At 47.7% G+C, this 26,495-nt stretch overlaps 1 protein-coding gene and 1 pseudogene across 1 annotated transcript; one reads left to right on the plus strand and one right to left on the minus strand.

Annotated features, from left to right (window-relative positions):
* The first annotated feature begins 7,107 nt into the window (after positions 1–7,107).
* On the plus strand, positions 7,108–19,783 carry LOC120658011 (annotated as a pseudogene).
* A 3,527-nt stretch (positions 19,784–23,310) lies between these two features.
* LOC120658012 (pectinesterase inhibitor-like) lies at positions 23,311–24,398 on the minus strand. The gene has a single exon (XM_039936210.1). It carries the CDS (start codon positions 24,333–24,335, stop codon positions 23,616–23,618), a length of 720 nt encoding a protein of 239 aa, XP_039792144.1. The 5' UTR covers positions 24,336–24,398; the 3' UTR covers positions 23,311–23,615.
* Between the last annotated feature and the right edge of the window lie 2,097 nt (positions 24,399–26,495).

Consider the following 26,495-nt stretch of genomic DNA (forward strand, 5'->3'; position numbering starts at 1 on the left):
AGAAAAAAAGAGAAAAAAACTCCTCTCTAAAGGCATGCAGCAGGAGGCCTTCACCTCACTGCTCGTATGACTACTTCTCGTGGGTACCAGCTTTCCACTCTGTCGGGCTCAAATTATCCCACTTTGCCTTACGTAATTTTCAGGCGACAATGTCACGTGCGTGATGTATATACATCACGGCGCGGCCAAGCACCATGCACCGCCTCCACCATTTGACCTTCGGCTCGGGGCCGTTGCTGTTGCCCTGCTGCTCGCAACACCCTCGAGGCCTCACCCCCCACACGCCTTTGCACTGCTGCTGGCGACACCCTTGAGACACCTACATGCAGCTGGTTGAGAAGTTATCTCTGTCAAAAAATATAGAATTGTTATACATATCTTTCAAAAGAAAAATAATCTAAAAAAATACTGCATCACTAAATTTCATAGTAGTCTGAACATGCACACCAGGTATCTCAGATTTAACTACTGAAAATCTATACGCCATGCTCCTCTAAGTATATCCTAGAAAGACACAATCTACTATCTTAGACTCCAACTTGCACTTCTTTGAAATAGGCACATTAAATTTCGCTAAGCACCCCAAGTGCGAAGATAAAGAAAGTGATGGTTTTCTCCCATTCCACAAGTCATATAGAGTTTGATCTTGATTCTTGCTTGGAACTTTATTCCGGACATGACACAAAGTCAATATATATAACCTCCTGCCACCATGCCTTAGAAAAACCAGTTGTGTCTCACTTGGAGTTAACAAAGTCAGTCACCGTGCGGTTTTTTCTCTCAGCAATCTAGTGTGGTTCAAGAGAATAGGGAGGCTTCTCATGAATAATTTCATGCTTCTCACATAATTCATCAAAGATTTTAGAAAAATACTCGCCGCCATGATCTAACCTTAGACGCTTGACCTTTCTCTCAAATTGATTGCCAACTTTGTCTTTATAGATTTTAAAATAGTCTAACGCTTCATCCTTAGTTCGCAACAAATAAACATAGCAAAATCTAGTTGCATCATCGATTAACGTCATGAAGTATCTCTTTCCACCCTTTGCCAACACACCATTCATCTCACATAGATCAGAATGTACGAGTTCTAGAGGTGTCAAATGTCTCTCCTCAACTGCCTTGTTAGGCTTCCGAGTTTGTTTTGATTGCACACAACTATGACACTTAGAACCTTTGGCAATGGTGAATTTCGGAATTAAACACATGCCGGAAAATTAAGACATCAAACCAAAATTAATGTGACACAATCGTGAATGCTAAACAATCGCATCATCACCAACGTTGCCACAATTATGGTTCATGGACTCATTACAGAATTCAGCAAGAGAGAAGCAGAACAAGCCTTCGCAATCATAGCCTTTACCAACAAATTGTCCATATTTCGACATGACAAATTTATTGGACTCAAACAGTACCTTAAACCCGTCCTTGCATAGGACCAACCCGCAGATCAGATTCTTGTTGATAGTAGGGACATGCTGCACGTTTCACAGCTGCACGATCTTTATCGAAGTAAATTTCAGATCTACGTGCTAACACCATGAACAGAAACATATGACCCGTTCCCATTAGCACGGAGGAGTCTCAAACAGTCTGGTAAGAAAAAAACATGGAGATGTCAGCACACATATGAACATTAGCACCCGTATCAAGCCACCAACTCGTGAATTGAAAAATTGAAAGAACAGTAGGTAAATTACCGTACCCATCTCCAGTGTTGCCCATGGTCACCATGTTTACACCTTTGAACTCATTAGCCTCCTTGTCCTACGGTCTGCCCAATCTGGGCACTCCTTGGAGAAGTGTCCAAGCTTACCACAAGTATAGCACTTTTCTAAAGCTTTGTTTTTTTTCTTCTTGAAGGTAGTGGTCTTGTTGGACTTGTTGTTCCCTTTGTTCTTACTACATGGGAACTTTTGGACCATGTTGGCGCTGAACTGGCCTTAATCTCCTTTTTCAAGCACATCCTTCTTCCGAGCCTTCTCCTCAACATCAAGAGTTGCTATCAGGTTTTCAACTGATATTTCCTGTCTCTGGTGTTTTAGAGTTGTGGCAAAGTTCCTCCACGAGGAAGTCAACTTTGCAATGATGCAACCAGCCACAAACTTGCCAGGAATAGGACACTTAAGGAGATCAAGATCCTTGACAATGCACTGCACCTCATGCGTCTGTTCCACCACAGAATAGTTGTTCACCATCCTGTAGTCATAAAAACTCGCCATAACGTACAGTTCATTGCTTGCATCTCTTGCATCATACTTAGTAACCAGAGCATCCCACATCGCCTTCGTCTCTGTCTCTTCAATATACATATGGACCGAGCCATCGGACATATTGCTAATGATACTTCCCACGAAAAGATTATTGGCATCATTGTACTTCTTCTCCTCTTCAGCAATAAGTACGCCCTCAGACTCACCAAGTCTCGTGTCCCAGATGTACATAGCAGTAAACTAGAGGCGAACCTTTGATTTTCAGATCTTAAAGTTCACACCAGAAAACTTTTCTTGCCTCAGTGACTCAGCGAAACCAGCCATTGTTAAATCTACAGATTGCCTATAATCTAGTTTTTGGATTGTTGCAAAAATAGACAACTGTAAGTTTATATTCAGAACTAAATTAAACATGACGAGAATAAAACCTAGCATCAGAACTCGAACATACTAGATAATACAAATAACATAAACATGATCTCAGAAAATATGATTATGAACTGAATCTGATCACATAATACTGTCGGGTACCACAATTAGGGACACCCTAATCGGGGTACTAAGATCACTTCAAAAACGCAAACACCTGTTAAAGCAACAGGGCCCACAAAGGCCCACGGCCTGCTTCCCATTCGGAAGAAAGTAAAGGACTCAAAGAAGTCAAGCGTGCGGCCCATTCGCATCCCCCTCGAGCGGGTGACTCATCTCCGCCTCGCTCAAGGGTCCCTCTCGGCCCCGCTGGACAATCTCCGCCTCGCTCGAGGGTAGCGGATCTACCCTCGAGCGGGTAACCCATCTCCGCCTCGCTCGAGGGCTCCCCTCGGGACCCTCGACCGCGCAACACATCTCCGCCTCGCTCGAGGCCACCCCTCGGCACAAAGGACAAACAGCCCCGCCACCCAACCGCTCGCCGTACGAAGGCATTAAAGGCCGGCCACTCCGCCACGGCACCAAGGACAGGCGGCGTCAGGCCACCATTCCCACAGTGGATGTGACCGGGGTCCCATCCGCTGACTCCGGTCACCGCTCCGCCATCCCGGGTGCTGTAGCAGCACTTTGGGACAGGCGACGCGGGACAAGACAGGCTCGGCACTGCTCCCATTACTATGCTGCCGACACCGACCATCCGGATCCGGCCTCCCACTAGGGAAGGCGTCCGGCGACGTCACGTGTCCCTCCGAGAGGGGCACTCAGTACGCACGGACGGAGCCCCGGACCTCCCCCCTTGAGGAGTCCGGGCCCTCCACTCATCCCCCTGACCTCCTAGTGTGCACGCCCGCACTCCGACCAGGGGGTCCGGGGCCGCCGCGCGCCCCACTGCCACTGGTGCATGCAGGACCCTAATCCGTAGGGCCCACCGAATGCCACCGCGCCGTATATAGAAGACCATTCATCAGCAACGACTACGCCGTCTGCTGGGGCTGGCAGGACGATCGGCACGATCTTCGCAGGACCAAGGACGATATCCAGGACGACTGCGACGCATGCCGCCTTCCCATAGTGTACTTCCTACAGTGTCTGACCACTGTACTTCCGCGATTCAGGGGAAAACGACGACTTCCATGCCCCCACTCATGTACGCCGCCCCTCCTTGTGACTATAAAAGGAGAAGGCGGACTCCCTTTCGTCCGGCTGGTCTCTCTGGCGGCTCTCTCTCGGGCTTCTCTCTTCTAAGCGGATGTTCAGGGACTACTGAGCACTCATCTCAACCGACTCCACTTCTAGCAGAGACTCGGGATCCTTCCTCCCTCTCTTGCCTCGCTTGTATCCCCTACTACAAGCACTCCGGGTGCAAGATAATACAGTGCCCTCGCACACCCCCTCTGCTGGACGTACGGCCCCGCGGCCGGAACCAGGATAAACTGTGCGTTACTGTGTTGCCTCTTGCATCATCATCTGGGATGAGGAAACACGCAGCATTTACTCGTTGGGATCCGAGCCCTCGGGTCGGGACACCGACAAATACGTAATAAGCAGGAGCCACCGGGAAGACGAATGGCACAAACAGGACGAAGACGGTCTTTATAACAGAGCGCAGCAACCGGTGTTGCAGATGACGGTATGCCACAGTAGTTAACTTGGACGGAGGACGAGCCATGGTAAAGATCTCGAGAAGCCGCGCTTAGCGCTTCCCAAAAACCTGATTCGCCCTCTTCCCATGCAGGATCATAAGAGCAAGCGGTTCAGGAGACCTGCTCTCCCATTCGCTTTGGACGGAGGACGAGCTGTGGTAAAGATCACGAGAAGTAGCGCTTGGCGCTTCCCAAAAACCCGATTCGCCCTCTCCCGGTGCAGGATCACAAGATCAAACGGTTCAGGAGTCCTGCTCTCTCGTTCCCCGATGCACGCCGGCGCTCGGATAGAGCAAGCTACGAAGGCGGCGCAGCAGCAAGGTGAGGCAAGTCGTGCGTCTGTGTCATTTGTCATGCCACGCCATATGCTCGGCGAGGCAAACGAGCGCGTGTGTGGAGCTCTCCTTCTCTCCTCACACACATAGTTACCACGCCATATGCTCGGCGAGGCAAACGAGCGCGTGTGTGGAGCTCTCCTTCTCTCCTCACACACATAGTTTGGACGGGTGAAGACAGCCTCCATATTTATGTTTGTCATACTCCATTTCAACAAGTAAGGTGGGACTAAAGGGTTGCACTACTAGCTCACTTCCACATGCAAAATATGGGCCTTTGAGATTTATTTGAAATTTTTGAGATATTTTATGGACCAAACCCCCAAATTCCATCATGAATATCCTCAAATCGAAGTTGATCTGCACTTTTGCGGCGCCTGGATCTCGATGCTGCATTTGCAAAGGGGCTCGGGTTCCAATTTTTGGTGGGATTATGAGGGGGGCAGCATTCCCTTCAACCATGGCGGCGGCGACGTGCAGGGAGTACAGAGGAGGGACAATGAGAAAGAAGAATAAGATAGAGAAGAAAGACGAGCGCGAAGAGGATGTCGACGGGAAAGGATAAGGCTTGTGTGGTCGAAGGGTAGAATGGTTTGATCACATGGCCAAATCATCAAGAAAATGAGAAACATATTGGTAAATCTAGAAAAGGCATTTTGGCGTGTTGACACTGTTTATAATGGTATTTCAGTGAAATCCATTTGCAGAATGGTATTCTAGCGAAGTCCAGTTTCGAGAATGATGAAATGCCTTATTTCTCCCTTACCTATTGCGTAGCCCTCGTGCAGGGCCGGCTCTATAATTTGAAGGGTCCTTGGATGAGTAAGAAGATAAGAGCCAGTTAAACTAAATGTTAGTATCAAAATTACAGTTGCAATATATGTATAGGTCCTAAAATATAACAATAGTGTAACAAAAAAAACTAAAAATAATAACATTATGATTAACTCAAATAAAAATATAATGCTTATTCTGACCATGTGCATGTCTGTTGTCCGTCGTCTTTGCCATTGCTGGTCGCCGAATAAGGAGCGAATTAGATCGGCGTCAACATCTCCTCTCCTCAGCCAGAACCCAGACTAGTGCGAGCGCGTGAGCAGGGTGCTAAGGTCACGGCGGCAGCAGGAAACGAAAACGAAACTTCAAAGCGTGCATGCGCTCCGCCGATGGTTAGATTACAAGCTGGAAGACTTCTTTACGGCTGTACGTCATGGTTAGAGATGATAAAAGACCTCAAATTTTAGCCTAGATAATTTTAGGACTAGGCTCTAAAAGAATTGTACTCTTATCTTATGCAATTTTGAACTAAAAATATATAAGGATCAAGTTGGATTGTGAGCACTAGGGACATAATCTGTTACTACCCTTAACTCATAGCCTCGTAAGCTAGTTTATATTAATTATTATGCCAATTAAAAAATTATATATACTTATTACCAATATGATCTTGAAACCCCAATTTCATGCGCCTTGGCGGTCGCACCGTCTGCCCCTGCCCTAGAGTCGGCGTTCTGGCGGTCGCACCGCTTGTCCCTCCCCTAGAATCGGCCCTACCCTCATGCTCGCGAGCCTCCTCCCTGCGGGCATGTTTGGTTGGCAGGCTAGTCTCATTAGGAGTGTCATACTAGTGTCATGAGCATTAAATTTACTGATGTGGCAAAATTTTTATGAAGAGAGAGGATGAAGAGTGTCATGGAATGTGAGAGGGGTGTCATTACCATGACACTACTCTGGCACGATTACCTAGTTTTTGGTCTTGATAACTGTGTCGATGATACTTCCACTGAGACTGGCCTTACGACTACAGCCGGGCTCTGTAGAAACACACAAATCGACTGTTTTTGCCAACCATCTATTTGACGTTATTCATGCATTATTAGCATATATTAAATGATATTAACAAATTTCGATTAATATTAATGAGTATTAATGAGTAATGAGATAAATTAAGAGATACAAGATAATAGTCGCATGTAATAAATGTCATGCTGGTGATATTAACATCTTTCGGTAGAGTCTCACTATTTAATATAGTGTTGGACGACCTAGGGCCGCAACCACGAGTCAGGTGCGCCTCCGATCAAGAAGCGTAAACAGGCTTCTTACAGTTTTTTTTTAAAAAATGGCTTCTTACAGTGTTATTATCCTTTTCCTATTTTTCTCATTTTTTTGGCGCTTTGACCATCGAAAAATTTCAACACTCTGTGCTGCGCTTCCCGTAAGTAATAATCAGCACTAATTACGAATATACGATACGATAAGATCGCAGCATCAAACATTAATAATTTAATTATGTTAAGTGTGAGAGAATCGAACAATTCTGACGTGCAAAGTGAGGCGACCACCACCCAAGAATTTGTGCTTGTTGTCCACCAAACTACTAAATTGAACTGCACTGCCTGTCATCACCAGGTTGGTCACTCCACTCGCCGATCGGACGATAAATACGCGGCCTGTTCGATGACTAATAAGCAAGCAGGCAGCTGTAGTCGTGGACGACGCGGTACATAAAACAGTTTGAGGGATTGTAATAATCTGTTTATACTTTATAATCCGAGACATCTTCGTTTCAGCTTGTATATTTCAAACACCTTAGCTACCAATATAGACAAACCCAGAGAGTCTTTTAGCAAAATCGCCTTAGCAAGTTACCATTCGCATCTTCCAGTAAATCAACGCAATTATCTACAACTGACAGGAAAGCAAGCTTTCAGCTTTTCCCAAAACACCGCCCCCATCTTCTCCTCCCTGTCAACCTTTTCCCTTTGAGAAATTCGACCTGGCTATTCTACTCGCTGGGAGATCTTTAGCTCCCGGCCCCATGTGGACTAGCCGCTGACGTTCGACGAGGAGCCCCAATTGCGGTGGCTACCACCTCCAATCCACTCCCCGCGGTCGCCGCGCCGAGCTGTTCTTGTTCTGTCCTCCTAATAGCGTTCTCCTCACCATCCCCAAGATTTGATCTTTAGACCCAGTTCCTGCGCACAGCACTTCCTAAGGTGGAGGGGTGGTTGCTTCTCCGGGCTCTGAGGTTGGAAGGGAATCCTGTCCCTCTCACAAGGTACGTGGTGTTCTGCCCGCCCAGTACTTGGTTCCTTGGATCGGGGAGGCTGGTGTGTGAATCCGTTCGCGGATTATTTCTTTGAACCAAATTTGCCTTTCAATTAAGAAGAAACAAAAGTTTTATCTATAAAAAGAGTTAGCCAAACCTAATCCATATGGTTAACCCACCCAAGCGCCGCGGCACAGCAACGAGTCATCATTGCCGAGGTGGTTGCAAAGAAGCCAGAAGCTTCGACTTTCCAAAGCAAATCCCAGACGACCATCATCGGGCAGGCTGGCAAGAAAAGACGGAGGATGCACAAGTCATCATCATCGTTGTCGAGCTCAATCGCAGCGTTAAGAGAAGCTTCAATTTCCTACCGTGAACCAAGGCCCCGCCCCAGGTGACCGCCAAACCACACATGCAGCAACACCCAGAGACGGACAGTCCGCCCCGTGTTATCATTGCTGAGCTACATCACCCGACACAACCACTCCGACTTCACGTCATAGGGACCTGTCTCCGCACGCTAGGCAGCTGCCAAGAAATGAAGGGCGAACACCGAAGACGGCAAACGTCGAGGCGAAGACGATATCCAGGTGCGACGCCTTCAATAAGGGCATGATGCCAAAAGCATCATCATCGCACATCCAAGAAAGGATAGGGTTTTCACCCCTGGAGAAAGACATGAGAAAAGGAGGAAGCACGACACCGCAAAACAGGGAAAACTGGCATCCACAGGCATCGCCATTGTCAAGGCTTTCGCCAATAGGTACCTCCTCTCCCCCCTTCCGCACAAACGCTAGGCCACAACGACCCTTTTGCCTGCCACCACCCGCTCTTCTTTTCTTTAGTTCTTGAAAGCTTGGTAGATTTCACTTGGTCGCGAGTAGAATATTGTGTTTCTGGATCCGATGTAGTGCTATACAGCTTGGTGTGCTACTATGTTACTAGTAAATGTGTTGTTACTATGTTACTAGTAAGTGTGTCCGCGCTAACGCTACGGGCGCATTTCAGACATACAGAAAAAACATCACACAATCAATAGTCCAAAACGAGAAATATATGTTTCATAAAAAAGAGATGTAATATAGACTTATTAAGTTGATTACACAACAACATCCATAGAGCAAAATCCATTTAAACTTTTAAAACGTATGATTTTTCTCATAATTTTAAAATTGTCTCACATTTACGTCGTTGCATTGATTTATGGTTGCTTGTGTTCTTAAATTTGCAAAAAAAAAAATCAAAATCCACTCAAAACCCTTTCTTTTTTTTGTCTTTTTTCTCTACCTACATTTGGCCCATGCAGGCCAGTAATCTCTCCCTCTCATTTTCTCCCAAACTGAGCAGCCCAAACTGTACTTACTCTTTTCAGCTCACCTCGCTCCCTCCTTTTTATTTTCCTCTCTCCTTTTTCTCTTTTCTCATGCGCAGCCCGGCCCAGCTCTCCCTCTCTCTTTCCCTCCCTTCCTTCCCCGCTTGGCCTCTCTCTCTTTCCCTCCCTTCCTTCCCCGCTTGGCCTAGCTCACCACCCCGACTAGATTCGACTCCCTCTCTCTAACATCCTAGATTTCTCCAGAATGTTAAAAGGTCAAAAAAAATTAAAAATGAAAAATTTTATGATAATGTTGTAGTTAAATACATTTAAGTGTTCCAACTAAATTCCTAATAATTACAAATTATAAATTAAATTAGAGAGATTAAATGATAGTGTGAATATATATTTGGATTTTAATCTTGTTTATTTGAGTTCGATTTGAATTTGTTTTTGATTATGTGAACGTGTGTGGAATTTAAATTTGGAGTGTGCCCTCCAAACTTAACTTCAAATGCTCACCTAGCCCTAGCCCTAACCCGAACAGGCTAACCGCCTAGGAACAAACCCACGTATCCCCTCTAACCTATCTGCCCCAAACCAAACCTAAACCCAACCTAGCACAAGCCTAATCTTGCAGGCCGAACCGGCCTGACCTAGACAGGCCTGCTCCACAGTCGACCTGCATCCACTCGCCCCGCTCACCCAGCCAACGCACATGCACGACCCGCCTAGCCGCATAGCTGCCCGGCTTGCCTCGTGCATTCCGGCCCGTCTCGCCTTGGTCCGCTCCACATAGCACAGCCTTCCGATGCCCCGGCCTGCTCCGCTCCGGCCCACGTGCGTGCGCAGCCCAGCTCACGCCAGCCTAACTCATCACCACCTTCCCTAAGCCGCCGACAGCCCAGCTCCTCCACTGTTGCTTTTTCACCTTCATCCCAACACCTCTCAGGCTCTCACCGACATCGTCCTCTGCTCCGCCGCCGTAGCTCGCGTTGCGTCTTGCCTCCGCGCCGGGACTGTCGCGCCCCCTTTTCCCGCGCGAGCGCGCCATGAAACCCTGCTAGCCTACCCCATGTCGTCTGAGCCATGCCCACACCCTCGAACGCCTCATGGATTTTTTCCCCTTTGGCGGCCGCCACAAACATAAAAGAGGGGACCGAGGGAGAGGAGAAGCAGAGGAAGATGGTGGAGAAGAAGAGGGAAAATCTATTTATCACTCGCGTGATTTTTGGAAGCCGCATCGCAGAAGCGCTCCCCCTCCCCTGTTCATCTTCTACCTCGCGATAGGGGAGGGGGCGCTGCCCCCAGCGAGCAAGGGGGGAGGGGGAGGGGGCAGGAATGGGTGGTAGGTGGGCGGAGCGGCCGCTGGCGAGGTCGCCGGCGGCCAGGGTGGTGGCGGGAGGCGGCGGGTCTTATGGATCCGGGTTGCTGGGGGTAGGGGGCTCACCGGACCTAGAGGAGGGCTCGGCAGCGGCAGCGGCCCGGCGGCGGAGGCGGTTCAGCCGGCGGAGGGCGCGGCGGCGTGGGAGCACCGCCGGCCGGGCGGGGCCAGACCCCCGGTGGGCGGTGCCGGCGGCGGGGGCGAGAAGAAAGCGGCGCGGCGGCGGCTGGACGGCGCGACGATGAGCTTGGTTGGCGTTGGCGGCGGTGGAGGGTGGTGGCGGAGGCGCCGGGGCGGCGCCGGAGCTCGGGAGGCGGGGGAGCAAGGGCGGGGCGGCGGCCGGCCCTGCTTCTGCGACGCGATGCACCCCCCTCGCATATGCGGGGAATAGATCCCCCAGAAGAAGAAGGGGGGAAGCAGCCGGACAACCATCGCCGGAGCTCAACATCGACGCTAGCACAAAGAAGAAGCGCCACGGTACCCCGACCTCGCGCCAGCGCCCGTACAACGACAACAATGCTCCTGTGCGGTCTACACAACTCCACCTCATCCCGGCCTTGACTCGCTCCGACTTAGCCCTCCCTCCCTCGCACCACCGCCCCCTGCACAGCAGCACAGAGGCACGGGCGAGGGCTCAAGCAGAGAGGAGGACCGGCATTCCCAGATCCTCCTCCTACCCGAGCGCCGCTGCTCGCTGTCACCGGCAATGAGCCGCTGACCGCAACCAAGGAGGAGTGCCATAGTGGGCACCTATCCATAGTGGTTCTCTTGATGAAGAGACCTACAGCCTCCTCACCCGCCGAGACCGTAGGGGGCAGGTGGGCAGGGGTGCCTATGGCAGCAGCGGTTGCTTGCGGCATCGGATCTACCACGGAACAGGACGAGCAGGTGGCTGAAAGCGTGCTGCACGGCCCCGCTGATGGATGCCCCGTGCTCGGCGCCTGCCTTGCCGAGCCTGCTGCTGATGTCGATGACTCAGGAGACGGTGGCGGCGGGGAAGGGGATGTCCTTCCCATGGGCGGCATCGAAGGGGACGATGGGGAGGTCAATGTTGATGGGCATCCATTTGTGCGGCGAGGCGGCGGGTGGCCACGGGGAACCACGGTGGCGCTTGGAGCATGTGACATCCCAGATTTTAAAAATATTAAGAAATAGATATTAAACACTCCATTAACACATAATACCAAGAAAAATCGAAATAAATATATTTATATGCAAACATGTGAATGTATGTGTGTGCAAATGAGATTTTTTCATAAGTGTGTTTGTAACCACACATGCTCAACTTTTGATGAAAAATGCAGTATAAAAACACACTTATACTTTAGTGTCGTCCAAGTTTTTCAAAAGTTCCATTTGCAAACTCAAATTCTAACCACATGAAGGACAAGTGATTCAAATCTAAATAGTATTAAATTTAAAATAACTTTTAAAACACGAATTAAATGAAAATTTGACCAACATGAAAGTTGCAGGATTTTAATGTCTGAACAACTTTCATATTCAAACATTTTTGAGCTGCAACTTTCAAACTGGAGAAAAATTATTTTTGCTTTCTAGCCTTCCCTTTTCTCTCTTTTTCTCTTTTTGTCCCTCTCCCATCTCCCTCCCTCCCCTGTTTCTCCCCGACCCCGCAGAAGAGCGCCACCATGTGGCATCGTACCGGCGTTGAGCTGTGCCCTGCCACGCAAAATCTATGGGCGTATAAAAATAAGGATAGGACCAACACGAGGGAGCAATCGGCCCATAAGTTGCAGCAAGATAATTACCTTGGTGTGGACAAGAAATCGATTGCTCTTGATGCTTCGATGATGATTTTGCATCCTTAGCTTCTTCTTCTTCTTCTTCTTCTTCTTCTTCTTCTTCTTCTTCTTCTTCTTCTTCTTCTTCTTCTTCTTCTTCTTCGGTCTTGTCTTGCTCTTGGAAGATTCTCTAGTTTCCCTGGACACACCGATCAGACCGGTCTGTGCATCGGTTAGACCGGTCGGGTCACCAGCCAGATTGACATCAGAACCAGTCAGACCAGTTGACTTGTCGTTGGTCTTCTTTTTCTCGTCTTGCCCCCCGAGCGTTGAAACCTTTGCTGGAGCTGGAGGGGCCTTCTTCAGTGTCAGCTTCTTGGAGCTGGAGGGGCCTTCTTCAGTGTCAGCTTCTTCTCAGACCTTTCATCACCAATAATTACATTTTTTTTCTTTTGTCGCAGCATGACTTGGTCGAACTAGCACTTTAGGATTTCTCAATTCAAGTGTGTGCACGAAAGGGTTCTGATCAACCTGTATGGTAGGAAGAACCAATCATCCTTCATTAACGGCCGATTGAATTTGTCCATGCAAAACATTACAATCATTGGTGGCATGCGAAAAAGTATTATGTAATTTACAATAAGCTCGCCGCTTTAACTCCTCAAGTGGTAGTATAATATGAGACATCTTGATATATCCATTCTTGTATAACTCATCAAATATTTTCTCACACTTGGATACATCAAAAGCAAATTTCTCTTCTTTGCCGATTTTTGTGAATCGGCTTAAGAGCAGAACATGTATAAGATTTGGTTTGCGACGGCCAAATAAACTCAACAGCATATACATAGACTCATCGTCTGAACAATCTGAATTGTAATCTAATGCATGCACACTAGAACGATGCTGTCTTTGAGTTTCTTGAGACACTTTGCTTCGGCCTTCTATAGCCAAAGCTCTCTGATGCACTTGAATAACAGTAAAGAAATCATATCCCTCTAATCTTTCTTTGATATGAGAGCGTACGCCATTAAAAAGCCAAATCTGCTAGATTTTTTTCTGCAATATTCACACCAAAGCATCGGTTTTTTTATCATAGAATCTTCTTATGTAATCATTGACAAATTCATCATGCATCTGTCTAACCGATATTAAGTGAGACAATTTAAGCTCATTATGCTCATAAAAAAATACTCATGGAAATTCTGCTCTAATTATTCCCATGAGCCAATGGAGAAAACCATGAGAAAGTGGTTCCAGTTGAAGATAAAGAAAACAAGTGCACTTTCAACTCACTTATAGAACCAGCCTCTCCTAGTTGGGCAAGATACTAATTAATATGTTCAAAAGTACTTCCGCTATCTTTCCCACTAAATTTAATAAATAATTCAGGCAACCTAAAACCAGCAGGATATGCAATTGAATCAAACGAAGTAGGATATAGCTTTTGGTATGCACGAGTTTTACCTCTAACATCCACTCCAAAGTTTTCTCTAAGCAAGTTAGCGAAATCATTCTTATACTCAGCAAGTACTTTATCAAAATTACATGAAGAATTTGGCTGTGAAGATGTAGATACCTCGCGCTGGTTTGAAACAGAATGACTGGCCGGACCGGTCGGACTGATCACTGCAACCGGTCTGACCGACTGAGGGGAACTGGTCTGATCGGACTGGGAAGTCGGTCCGAACGGTCTCTGCCGGTTTTGCCAAAGCTGCACATATTGGTCAAAATCTCATATGAGATAGAACCAATAGGTGACAGAGCTCCTGGGTGGTACTTGTGACACGTGTGGAACAAGCTCGTTTGTTCGGCTAATGTTGGCCGAACCAGAGATGCTCATAATAGGATTTGTATATGTAGGTGTCACTGTTTGACCACTAAAATAATTCATCGGCATTCCATACTGAGGTTGACTCATAGGAGATGTTGCCGGAGGTTGAGAAGTATAAGCTTCAGAAGTAGCAATAGTAGAAACAGATGGGGTTTCACTGGCTATCGCTGGTTTTTTTACCAGCTGCTTCTCTTTCTTAAGAGCTAAGGCTATCTTTGGTTTTTTTACCAGCTGCTTCTCTTTCTTTAGAGCTAAGCCAATTAACCCAATAAACATCACGTTCAGCTAGCAACTTCTGAATTTGTTCTAAAGTAACACCGAAGATGAATCACTTGTAGCAGGTGTTACCTCAGTAGATGCATCTGTGGAGGTAGAAGCGAAGTCGGTCTCCTTGATCTTGGTGACCTTGCCGCGTCGATCGACCTTGATGCTTGCAAGCGTCGCTTGTAGATCTTCTTCGTCATGCTTCTCTTGCACTCCTCGAGCATCTGGCGGACACCTTCAGGAAGATGCTCATACGTAGTAAGGATGATGTTATCCTTGTCGACATACGTAGTAAGGATGATGTTATCCTTGTCGACTTCGGTAGTAGAGTCTATCTTCTTTAGGGTATATTAGATCGGTTTTGCTAACCAAAATATTTCTTCCCAGCGGAGTCGCCAAAAATGTGTTGACACCTTTCCTGGTCAACACACAAACACGCTAAAAATGTGTTGACACCTTTCCTGCGTGGAGTGGTCAGACCGGTCAAGGGGACCGATCAGACCGTTGACGGGTAGAACTAGCGGCAACCGACAAACGCTCACTCGGGAGGGACCTCGTCAGGACAAGCATGCGTAGGGTTGTTCTAGGATTGGCAGGCCACCTAAAACGCCTTCAGACATCGCGGAGATGAAGGAAGAACCGCAGATGGAGGTTGGAAAATCTAGAGTTTGGAGAAAAGGATAAAGACGATAAAAAGTAATAATTGTATTTATTTTTGATTGATTGGATTTCTCAATCAGTCGTGACCCTTTATATTTATAGAGTGGGGAGGACTTACCCCGCAAGAAATCATGTTTACAGATATAAATCTATAAAAATCCTTAATTGTTCTTTGACTCCTAAAGGACCGGTCAGAGCGGTCGGACCCACCGGTCAGACTGATCAGCTCCTGCCAGACCGGCTACATAGACCAGACCGGTCAGACCGCCTGGGAGCACCAGTTGAAGCCAATTTTGGCTGTCAACACTTGATTGGCTTGCTTTGTACTGACACGACTGCTCTCCTCCTTGGGATCCCTACAGGTTTAGTCTTGATTGGTCTCATCTGCTCAGCTGTCAGGTTGCAAGCTCAGAGCTGGGCAAGCTCAGAGCTGGAAGATAATTTGACTGGAGAAATGGGACAGTGTTGCAGCAGAGCTACAGCCCCAGATTCTGAACGACGGGGAGGTACCAATGGGTATGGCTATTCTAACCACAATGCTCCTCAGCCACAGGTACGGCCGCCGGCGATGAAACCTCCGGTAGTCCCACCGAAGCCCACTGCAGACACAATTCTTGGCAAGCCTTAGAGCATGGCCAACAAGAGCGACAAGCGGCTTGGCGCTTCCACTGTTCTATGCGGTGAACAGTAAATGAACAGTGCTCTGCGCGGACCAGCTGCAAATGTGGAAGCGTGGGAGCGGTGGCCAACTGACTAAACAGTGCAGCAGCTCGGCGACGGCAGGGGCGACAAGCTGCTTTCTCTCTCTCTTCCCCTCTCTCTTCCATGTCAACGTGCTGTGTTGAGCTGTCGGGCGACAAGCCCTTTATTGGGCTTGCTCTAGGATGTGCGCACAGTCTACTCCCTCGGGAAGGAGCTTGGCCGCGGCCAGTTTGGAGTGACGTACATCTGCACAGAGATTGCTACAGGTAGGCAGTACGCCTGCAAGTCCATCTCTAAGTGCATGTTCACCAGCAAGGCAGACAGGGAGTACATTCGCAGGGAGATCCAGATCATGCAGCACTTGAGTGGGCAGCCAAACATTGTTGAGTTCCGGGGAGCGTACGAGGATAAGAGGAATGTGCATTTGGTGATGGAGCTCTGCGCTGGCGGTGAGCTATTTGATCGGATCATTGCTAAGGGGCACTACACAGAACGGGCAGCTGCTACAATATGCAGAGCAGTTGTGAATGTTGTGAGGACATGCCACTTCATGGGAGTGATGCATCGTGATCTGAAACCAGAGAATTTGTTGCTCGAAACCAAGGAGGAGAATGCAATGCTCAAGGCCACTGATTTCGGGCTTTCAGTCTTCATTGAAGAAGGTAATGTTTGCAGTAGCAGTTAGACATATATTCTAAACTTTGATCTGTTGAGGTTTGTGGCTGGTTGTAGTTTCAAGTTTTCAGATTTCTGAACAACCCATATAGGGCTAGCATTCCATACACAATCTGATTTTTGGTCATTTGAACTTATGGCACTTTCTACTCCAAGCAATTCAAGAGCTTGTCGATAATTCTCACCTTTTTGGGCATGTTAGGGCAACATTTTTTTTTGTCACTGCAAACTGTAAACATAATGTCCCATAGATAGTAACTTCAAGACCTGTTGACCCCGCCTAGCTTCACAGAGAACCAGCCAAAACTGGTGACTTCCCATGTTCAGTTTCAGGGTTAGCACTGAAAACTATAAAGCTGGCCCTATATCAGTTATGAGTGGGAAATCACTACTACTAAATTAGTAACGATAGCTGAATGCTTTTTAATGTTTGACTGGTTTGAAGCCCAAGTCGCAACCACATTGAGAATCGTATTATCCTCTTAATGACGATCCTTGTATTTGGGGAGATATATAAATATTGTTCTGGATGATGGTGGCAATTGCTTGCTGTGGGGAGGTCATCATTCTTTTCATTGTACATCTTCATCCATGGTTCTCCGGTATTTGTTTTTTATCTTACTATTACTAATTGGCACATGAAGCCACCTAGGATGCTTGGTGGACACCTTACAAAATAGAGAAATTCTATAAATTCTCAAAAAAATCAGAAACATCCCGTCATCAATCCAACAATTCTAATTATAATAAACATCAGATCTGCTATCTTTCCTAATAAATTATCCACTTCTGCCATTATGAAAATAGACTAAACTAACCCGCTAAATATGTATCTAAATTTACCCACCTCTGCCGTTATAAAAAAATCTAAAGTAACCCCCTAATCTTTATGTAAATTACCCACTTATGCCATTATAAAAATAATACAAATACCCCCCCTAAATTTGCATATAAATTATCCAATTATGTCATTATTATTACAAGTTAAATTACTCCTAAATCTAAATCTGAATTATATAATTATAATAAAATATAAAGTGTACCAGTATAAAATTCTAAATTACATTTCTATTATTATTAATATATTATTTATATAAAAAATACTATCCACGATATATGTCACCATATATTCATGTATTGAAGAGATAAGAATATCAATTCATAAACAAATAGTTCAACTAAATATATATCGAATACATATGAAGGTGTGATGCAAAATGAAATCTATTTTAACTACATAATGAAAAATATATATTTTAGAGTATGTGTTAGAATATTTAATAGATGAAAAAAGGGGGTGAGATAGATAATTATAATTATTGATCTTATTTTTATATTAGTTCTAATTAGCCCGTGCGGGAGCACGGGTTGATAGAATAGTTATTTTAATCTAAGAGAACTTGGTGTAACAAACTGAAGTAACTATTTGATGTTTAGTACCCTCAGACCCTAAACTTCCAGCTTTGGGATCTCTCATTATCTCTTCACTGTTTGTCTTTCGAACATAACAGGAAAGATGTACAGTGACATTGTTCATTGTTGGAGGTGATTATTATCTTGCTCCTGAAGTCCTTAGGCGAAGTTATGAAAAAGAGATAGATGTTTGGAGTGCAGGAGTTATTTTGTACATTCTCCTCTGTGGCTCTCCTCCATTTTGGGCTGGTATATTTACCTCTTAAGATCCACTTCTACTTCAATGTCTGACATGTATCCTATTAAGCAGCAATGCTATCCTATTTCTGATCTTTATCCTCTATTTTGCTGTGTAGAAACTCAAAAGGGGATATATGAAGCTATTCTGATTGGGGAGATTGACGTCGAAAGTCCGCCTTGGCCATCAATATCTGTGTGCGCTAAAGACCTGGTTAGAAGGATGTTGGCACGAGATCCAAATAAAAGACCTACTTCAGACCAAGTTCTTCGTAAGCTTCCCAGCAAGCGTTAATTCCAAACTTTAGCAACTTTTCAGAAAATAAAATAATATTAATTATAATATGTGTATTAAATGCTTGATTAGAACATCCATGGCTTAGAGAAGGTGGAGACGCATCTGATAAGCCTATTGACAGTGCTGTTCTTTCTAGAATGAAGCAATTCAGAGCAATGAATAAGCTGAAAAAGATGGTTCTGAAGGTTGATATCTTCATGCTTAGCTACCTTTTCTTTTCTTGTGCTTATCAGCATATTTATGTGCAGGCTATTGCTTCAAACCTTAACGAGGAAGAGATCAAGGGCTTGAAGCAAATGTTCATGAACAAAGACACAGACAACAGTGGTACAATCACATACGAAGAACTCAAAGCAGGATTACCCAAACTTGGATTAAATCTGTCAGAAGCTGAAGTAAAGCAGTTGATGGAGGTTGTATGTTCTAATTTAGAAGACTAGAACTATGTTACAGTACATTTTTGGGATCTTGTTCTTGTGACTTCCTTACATGCTTACCTTTTGACCTCTTCCAGGCTGATATTGATGGGAATGTATCCATTGACTATGTTGAGTTCATCACTGCCACAATGCATAGACACAAGCTCGAAAGAGAAGAGCATTTGTTTAATGCATTCCAGTACTTCGATAAAGATAACCGCGGGTGAGTACGTACTTCAAATTGACATCGCAACGGCAAACAACTACATTTTTGTCCATCAAAACTTGTCTAAACTATTGGTTATATTACTATTACTGGTTTACATTTATTAGCACCAATTCCTACCAAATTATGTATCGTGCGTAAATCTGTTCTGTTTAACATGGAGGATTACCTTGATATTATGCAGCTTCATCACAAGAGATGAGCTAGAGTCGGCTTTGATCGAGCATGAGATGGGTGACACGAGTACGATAAAGGAGATCATATCAGAAGTTGACACGGACAATGTAAGCTGCTTACACTATTGTCTTTTCAGCTGCGCTGTGTTTATTCATTCTTGATGTTTGTCATTTGCCTGTCCTTCCATATTCTTGATGTTGGTGAGTTGGTCACTTGCCTGTCCCAGAATGGGAGGATTAACTATGAGGAATTTTGCGTTATGATGAGAGGAGGGATGCAGCTACCGATGAGGCGTAAGTAGCCTGTTCACTTGGTAGAAACTATGATCTCTTTTTTCGTCATGGTTGGTACTTGGTAGCTGGATAAAGGCTTACAATGGACTTTGCTTTTGCATTGTTGAGAGACGATTGTGTGTATCTTTTTTTTTTTTGCTCTTGTTTGTTGCCTTATAGTATCTTGAACGTCCATTACTTTCTTCTTTAAGTTTGTTTATGCAAATACATCTAATGAAAAGTGCATTTTGCCTCTCAAGCTTTCAATTACATTATTAATAATGGGAAAAGATCTGTTTCAGTCGTTGGACAGCCGAAATTCCTATGTAATTACGCTGCTAAAACTGCTCAGTGGTCCTGCAGTGCTGTTCCCTCACCATACTCAAGAATAGAAGCTGTATTTTATTCTGATTCTAACTTTAAAATAGCATTCGTCTGTATTTTCAAAAAATGTAATATGACGTTAATATAGTTTCTGTTACATTCTCAGCAATATAGCATATGAAATCATTTCAAGATACATATCCGACGTATATAATTTTTACTGTACTGTATATTCATATCTAGCTAGAGGCCGCGAATCTTTTTGGAGTGTTGAAGGTAGTTTTTTTTTTACAAAATAGAATAGTATCGATAACTTAAAGGTGTGTGGACATAACAAAGCCTTTTTTCCAAGAAAAAAAGGGTACACATATGGAGATCCGGCCCAAAGCCCTAATACACCATACTGCCTGGAATACTCTTTAATTACTTCTACTTGATTTGGTCGCTAATGCTGCAGTTTCTCGAAATGGAGCACCCAGACCAGGGTTCTACGTAGAGCTTTACCGCCCCTTAGCTTAACCCGTTGTTTTCCACATGATGAAATATACGAGATCGAGGAATACCGGCAAAAAGAAAATATGAAGAAAAAAATACAAGTACGTATGGAGACCTAAAGCCCAAATACACCATACTATCTAGAATACTCTTTAATTACTTCTACTTGTTTTGATCGCTAATGTTGCAGTTTCTTGACAGGTGTTGTTACAGCGATAGAGGTGTGGCTTCCTAGTGCCCACATGGACTTCCGGTCGTGGCCTCCAGCGGCGGTGAGGTAGAGGTGAGGCTGTCTGCATCCTCTATATTCTTCCTCTAAAAAGAATATTCATGCCTGGTCATCGAGATTCTCTCCTTTGTATCCAGTTTCTCCGCACCCGTTCATCCTCTATATCTCTACTCTATATCAACTACCTATCCACAGGTCCCACACATCAGGTTTCTTTATTCTTTCTCCTTCCCTCTCCGCCGCTCCCTCCCTCTCCCTCCCTCCCCGTGCCATTCGTGCTCGCTGCGCCCTGGTGCGCCGCCGCCGCCGCCATCCCCCTCCATCTCCTCTGCTCGTGCACGCCCCGTGGCTGATGCGCGCCTGGCCCCATACCAATGCCGGCGCCCGCCATGTCAAGAGCTGCACGGCGGCGGAGCGTGGCCGCGGGCCCTCCCTGTTAGATTCAAAACTTCTAGGGTTCTGTACAAGGATCAATCTAGCCATACAAATCGGGTATGGGGAACATTCTGAGTAGAATGCAAGTGGTTCATCTTTGATCTACTACAAGAGAGAGAGAGAGAGACAGAGGGGAAGGGAAAGAGGCGCAGACCATCGGCGGCATGTTGCGCGGAGGCTGGCGGCGAAGAAGTCGTGGTTGCGGAGAAGCGGGATTTACTTACACGTTGGTGCATTTATTTATAGAGATTTGAATTCTAATCAAATTCATTCAAAAACATATTCATAATGGATTCTGAAAAAGTTAGAAGAAAACATTCTAGTCTTCACTGTTCATTAGGCCCAAGAGCCAAATCGGCCCATGCCCAAAACGCACAGCGGCTTCCCCGCGCGCCCAGGCCGCAACCTAGACCTGGGCCCCGTTTTCGGCCTGGCGCGGGTTGCCGCCTGGGCCGTTTCTGGCCCGTCGGCCGGCGGAGAGCCGCCGACCGTCGAATGCAATCCGACGGCTCCCCGTCCCTTGCGGCCGAACAAAAAACGGCGACGGGTCGCTGGCCCCCAAACCCTAGGCCATTTCATCGCTCTCTCCCCCGCGTTCTACGGATCTGAGAGGCGGCCGGTCATGGCGACCGGGCCGAGGAAGAGAGCGGCGCGACGGCGCCCCTGCCGGCCCCCTCGCCGGCGCGCACACTCAACCGAGTGGGAGCGCGCCGCCATCGAGCGGGCTAACGGTGGTGCCCGAGCCGCGCACCGGTTCTGTATGGCGGCCGTAGCGGCGGCCAAGGAGGTAAGGCCATCCCCGGTGTTCTTTTCTTGGTTCTGCGTGTGTTCTTAGGGTTAGGGTTTCTTCGATTTTCTTTCGATTTGAGATTGATTTCTCCTCGGTTTCTTCTTTTTCTTCCCCAAAACCCCGATCTATGCACTAGATCGGCTGATACCAATGTTAGATTCAAAACATCTAGGGTTTTGTACAAGGATCAATCTAGCCATACAAATCGGGTATGGGGAACATTCTGAGTAGAATGCAAGTGGTTCATCTTTGGTCTACTACAAGAGAGAGAGAGAGAGAGAGAGAGAGAGGGGAAGGGAAAGAGGCGCAGACCATCGGCGGCGTGTTGCGCGGAGGCTGGCGGCGAAGAAGTCGTGGTCGCGGAGAAGCGGGTCCGGCAGCGGAGATGGTCATCGTGGTGGAGGAGGAGGCGCTGGTGGCGCTTCCCGTTGGCCACGCGCAACCCGAGATCAGATCGGGATGTGGGAGAGGGTTGTGGCGGCGGTGAACATCATGTCATGTGCCCTGGACCCTCTCCCATTCTATATAGCGCGGGCGACGGGGGCCCACCAGCCATATTTGACTAGACGCCCCCGATTAGGACGTAATCAAGGGGATCGGCCCGATCTTTGGATCGGGCCCCTGGAGATCAATTCCAACACTCCCCTCCCACCTCTCCGCAGCTCCCGTCCTCGCACCGGCCACCCACGCCCAGCCGCGTGCGCTGGTTGCCGCACGGTGGCCATGGCGGCGGCGGACGCGAGGCCTGGAGCTCGGCCTGAGCGCGGCCTCGAGCTCGGCGGGCCCACGGCGGGCGGCGCGGATTGCCACGGCGGGCCGCACGGGCGGCCGAGCGGTGCGGATGACCGGCGGCCCCTTGCCCCCTTCCTCTCCATCCTCGACGGGCGTGGGGGGCCGAGCGCGAGCTGCACGGCGGAGGCGGAGGTGCGCGCGGTGGAGCAGGGGAGCACCAGCTCACGCCCGCCGGCCACGGCGGGGCTGGCCCGCGCCGCGGAGCTCCACTCCGCTCCTCCTCCGGCCTCGATTTGTGCGGAGCAGCGGCAGTAACGGGCCTCCCTCTCCTCCTTGGCCCCCTTCTCTCCATCCTCACCGGCCAGAACGTCACCGGCGTCCACCCACGCCGGATCCAAGCGCCGCCGGCACTCCGTCCCATCCCTCCCTCTCCGCGGCGGTGGGCGAGCGCGGAGCGCCTCCTCCCCGGGCGGCGGCCTTGGGCGAGCGGCCCTCCCCTGCTCCCTCGGCACGGCCCTCCCCTGGCCCCTGCGGCGGTTGTGGGCGAGAGCGGCGCCTCCTCTCGAGCGCCGGCGCGGGTGGCCAGCGGCGCGCAGGCCGAGGGGGCGCGGGTGGCCGACGGCGGAGCTCGCGGCGGATGGGGTGGCCGACAGCAGACGGCAGGGCACCGGAGGCGAAGCATGAGGCAGCAACGACCAGGCGGGCCCCGCGCCACGTTCACATTTGGTGTTGCCGGCGTGGGGGCAGCGTACGCCCGCTATTGCGCTAGATTTGGCGGCCTCCGGGACGTAGCGGGACCTGTACAGGACCCCGGTGCAACGCATGGTTCCGCTATCCGCTTCCTTCAGGGAGCGGTAGCGGCCCCCGTGTGGACAGCCTGAGGTGGAAGGAGGGCCGGCGGCGCCGCCCGTGTCGCCTGAGTGGGGCGACACGGGGGCTGCATTTCACTGGGTTAGGGTGCACTGGTGCAGTGTGCAGGTTATGCAGGACCGTACTCAACAATCGAAGTACTGCAGTGATCAAATCGTGCATTATTATGTGTATTCTGAACAAATATTATGATGGCTAACCCTTGTAACATGCCAAAGTTAAACACCAACAATCTCACGATAGATCACCCAGCAGCTCATCCTATATATCAAATCAAAAAGAGAAGAAAAGAAAAAGAAATAAAAAAGAAAACACTCAGCTCGATCAGGCCTACTACGTGTGATTCGCTGCAGGCCTCTGCACTAGTTATGCGGCGGTTCTACCTTCCAAACGATCCTAATAAATTTGCTCGGAAAAAAAAAACGATCCTAATAAATCTGATCAAGGCACTCATGCCGTCGCGTCGGCGTCCTCGGAAGCACCGGCCCCCGATGACGGCGCCGGAGCACCGGCACCCGGCCCGCCGTAGGCCCCGCCGAACGGCGCCGCGGCGCCGTACGACGGCGCGCCGGCGGCCGTGGCGGCGCCCGACTCCGACGGCGGCAGCGCGACCTCGGCGGACATGGAGCCCGAGGCCTCGTTGATGAGGTCCAGCGTGACGCGCAGGAGCTTCTCGAACTCGAAGCTCTTGGTGATGCAGGCGTTCTTGATGTCGCTGACGGGCGCGTCCTTGCAGGCGTCCTCGCAGGTGGAGGTGCCGCCGAGCGTGGAGGAGAGCCAGGTCTTGACCTCGAGGAACTTGGCGTCGGTGAGGTCGCGGGTGAGCGCGCTGAGGTGCGCCACGGCCTCCTCGATGTCCTCGGAGCAGGTGTCCAGGCACTTGTACAGGACGCTGTCCTTGATGCCGTTGAGCTCGCGGTGCGCGAACGCGGTCACCGTCATGCCCACCTCGGCGGTCACGTACACGGACAGCTCGGCCAGCCGACGCGGCGTCGCCGCCTGGCACTCGGGGTTGTCCTTGAGCGCCTGCAGGCACACCTTGGGGAACAGCGTCTTGTTGCACGCCTCCTGGAGGCTGCCGGCGTCCGGGGTGGTGCGCACGGCCGGCGCGGTGGACACGAGGAGGAGGAGGAAGAAGAGGTGCGCGACGACGGGGCGGGCCATGGCCATGGCGCGTCGCGGCGGGCCGGGGGTTCTTGCTTAGCTAGCTTGGACCTTGGAGGAGGTGATCGATCGATCTGAGAGGAATGGTGGCTCCTGCACGGGCTTGGCTTTTATAATTAGCCTCCGTGAGCTCTTGCAGGTGGCCGAGCGAGTTTCCCTCCATGGCCAGGGACCTGTTCTCTCCCCTGCAGCTGCAGGCATGGCTTGCCGCCGGTGTAGGGGAGTGGAATGTGCCTTCCGCGACAGATGTCGTGTCGTCGGTTGAAGATCTGTGGCTCAGAATCGATAGGCCAGGGGTTCTACATAATCGCCATTGCCAAATTGGGAGTGGCTTGCTATGCGCCGACCACAAGACCAAACTAAACGAAACTAACCTCTGTTCTTTGTTGTCACTGCTTAGCACATCTACAAAATCGTTTTGACCGTTATTACTTCTTACTAGTACTTCTCATATATGATATGAGAATTGAGCATTGCTCTTCTTTGAGAAACCCATAGAGTAACCACCGATGCTAGCTGATCCTCATCGAGTAATCTCCGAGCTATCCTAGTTGAGAAATCCGTCGAGTAATCTCTGATGCTAGTTGATATTGTTGAGTGATCTCCGAGTGATTTATGTTTTGGCAGATAAGTTATCACTAAAAGCCATTTTTATATCTTTTGTCAGCCTTGTAGCAAATTGACAGATTCTAGGTACTTTTGTTACACAAGTTTTAGCAACCTAGCTACAAGACAATGATCGATGTGCTCAGTAGAAAATTTATGGTAGAATGTTTTTGAATACTAGCTAGGCGTGAAAAAAGAGCGTAGGGAGATCACTAAGGAGATGGAGGATGGCATCAGAGCCTATATGTGTGTGTGGAGTCATGAAAGCACTTAAAAATTCACTAAAGGAGATAACAAGCGCATATCTGTTGTAAAGGAAAGGAAACACTAACTTCTAACTAAACTCTCTCAAGGAGCAAAGTTCATGTAGGATAATATAATTTATTAGAAAATATGTTTTCAAAAGTCCATTTCATATACATTGTAGATGACTTCTATGTAAGCACCGTCTAAGATGTATACAATTATCACAAACCAATTTTCCTTAAACAAACTGTCTACAACATATTAGACACAGTTTCTTTTTTCCTGTGATCCCATCTAAGATGTATGCAGCCATCAAAGACATTTACTTTGAAAACCATCTACAACACATTGCAAACTGTTTTTTTATGACAAACCATTTGATAGTTATATAATCATTGTACCAGTTTTTAAAAATCCATTTGTAATCCATAGAATATATTATTTTTTATCTTTTAATATTTTCAATAAAGTGAGTTTTTCGTTGATACTTGGCTGTAACAATCTACTTTTCATTTTGTGCAAGTAGATTAGAATTTATGTAAATTACATCGAATGGTCTGTTAATTAACTAAGGGAAATCATGTTTTCTAAATAAAATTGAACAAAAAATATATGTTAAAAATTATTTTTGTTGCACATACGCTGCTTGACCTGCTTGCATTTAAATTGAATCGAATGATCTATCAATTTGCCAAGGGAAATGAATTTAATTACTTTTTGAATTTGAATAGAATTTGAATTTGTATAAGTGTAGAAAGAGGAAGATTCCCTTAGAACTCATCCAAGCTTAGCCTTAGCCCATTTTGTTTCTCTATTATTCTTTCCTTCATATTAAGCACAAATGTTACATTGCTGATAGCATCCTACAAAAACCGGCCTTCCCTCCCTCCCTCTCTGCGTCAGTTATGACTAGGGCCCACACATCATTTCCTCCAACGGAACTTGTCCACAACTGTTTCCCACCTTGCACAGGCAAGACCAGCTCAGATTGTTTGGCGCACACACACTAAGATGCATATCTTAATTTAAGGCTTCTGTTTGGATACCGACAAGACCACCTCAGATTTTTTTGGCACGCACACCAAGATTCTTGTCTCAATCTAAGGCTTTGGTTTGGGTACTTTGTATCCCCCTCCGATCCATACGCATTGGGAGGGATTCAGGGGAACTAAGTCCATTTTCCAGTTCAATTCACAAGGATGTGGCCCACAATTATTCACATACCTTATATGTCCTTGATGTCTATATGACACATGGACGGTGCTAAAATAACATATGAGGAAAAATTGAAATGATATCAAAGGGATTTTACAA

The sequence above is a fragment of the Panicum virgatum genome, chromosome 2N (assembly GCF_016808335.1).
Source record: "Panicum virgatum strain AP13 chromosome 2N, P.virgatum_v5, whole genome shotgun sequence".
Classification (NCBI taxonomy): Eukaryota; Viridiplantae; Streptophyta; class Magnoliopsida; order Poales; family Poaceae; genus Panicum; species Panicum virgatum.

Bases quoted from the DNA above. Each gene is read 5' to 3' on its own strand.
- LOC120658012 (XM_039936210.1), bottom strand. From the start codon at position 24,335: ATGGCCATGGCCCGCCCCGTCGTCGCGCACCTCTTCTTCCTCCTCCTC.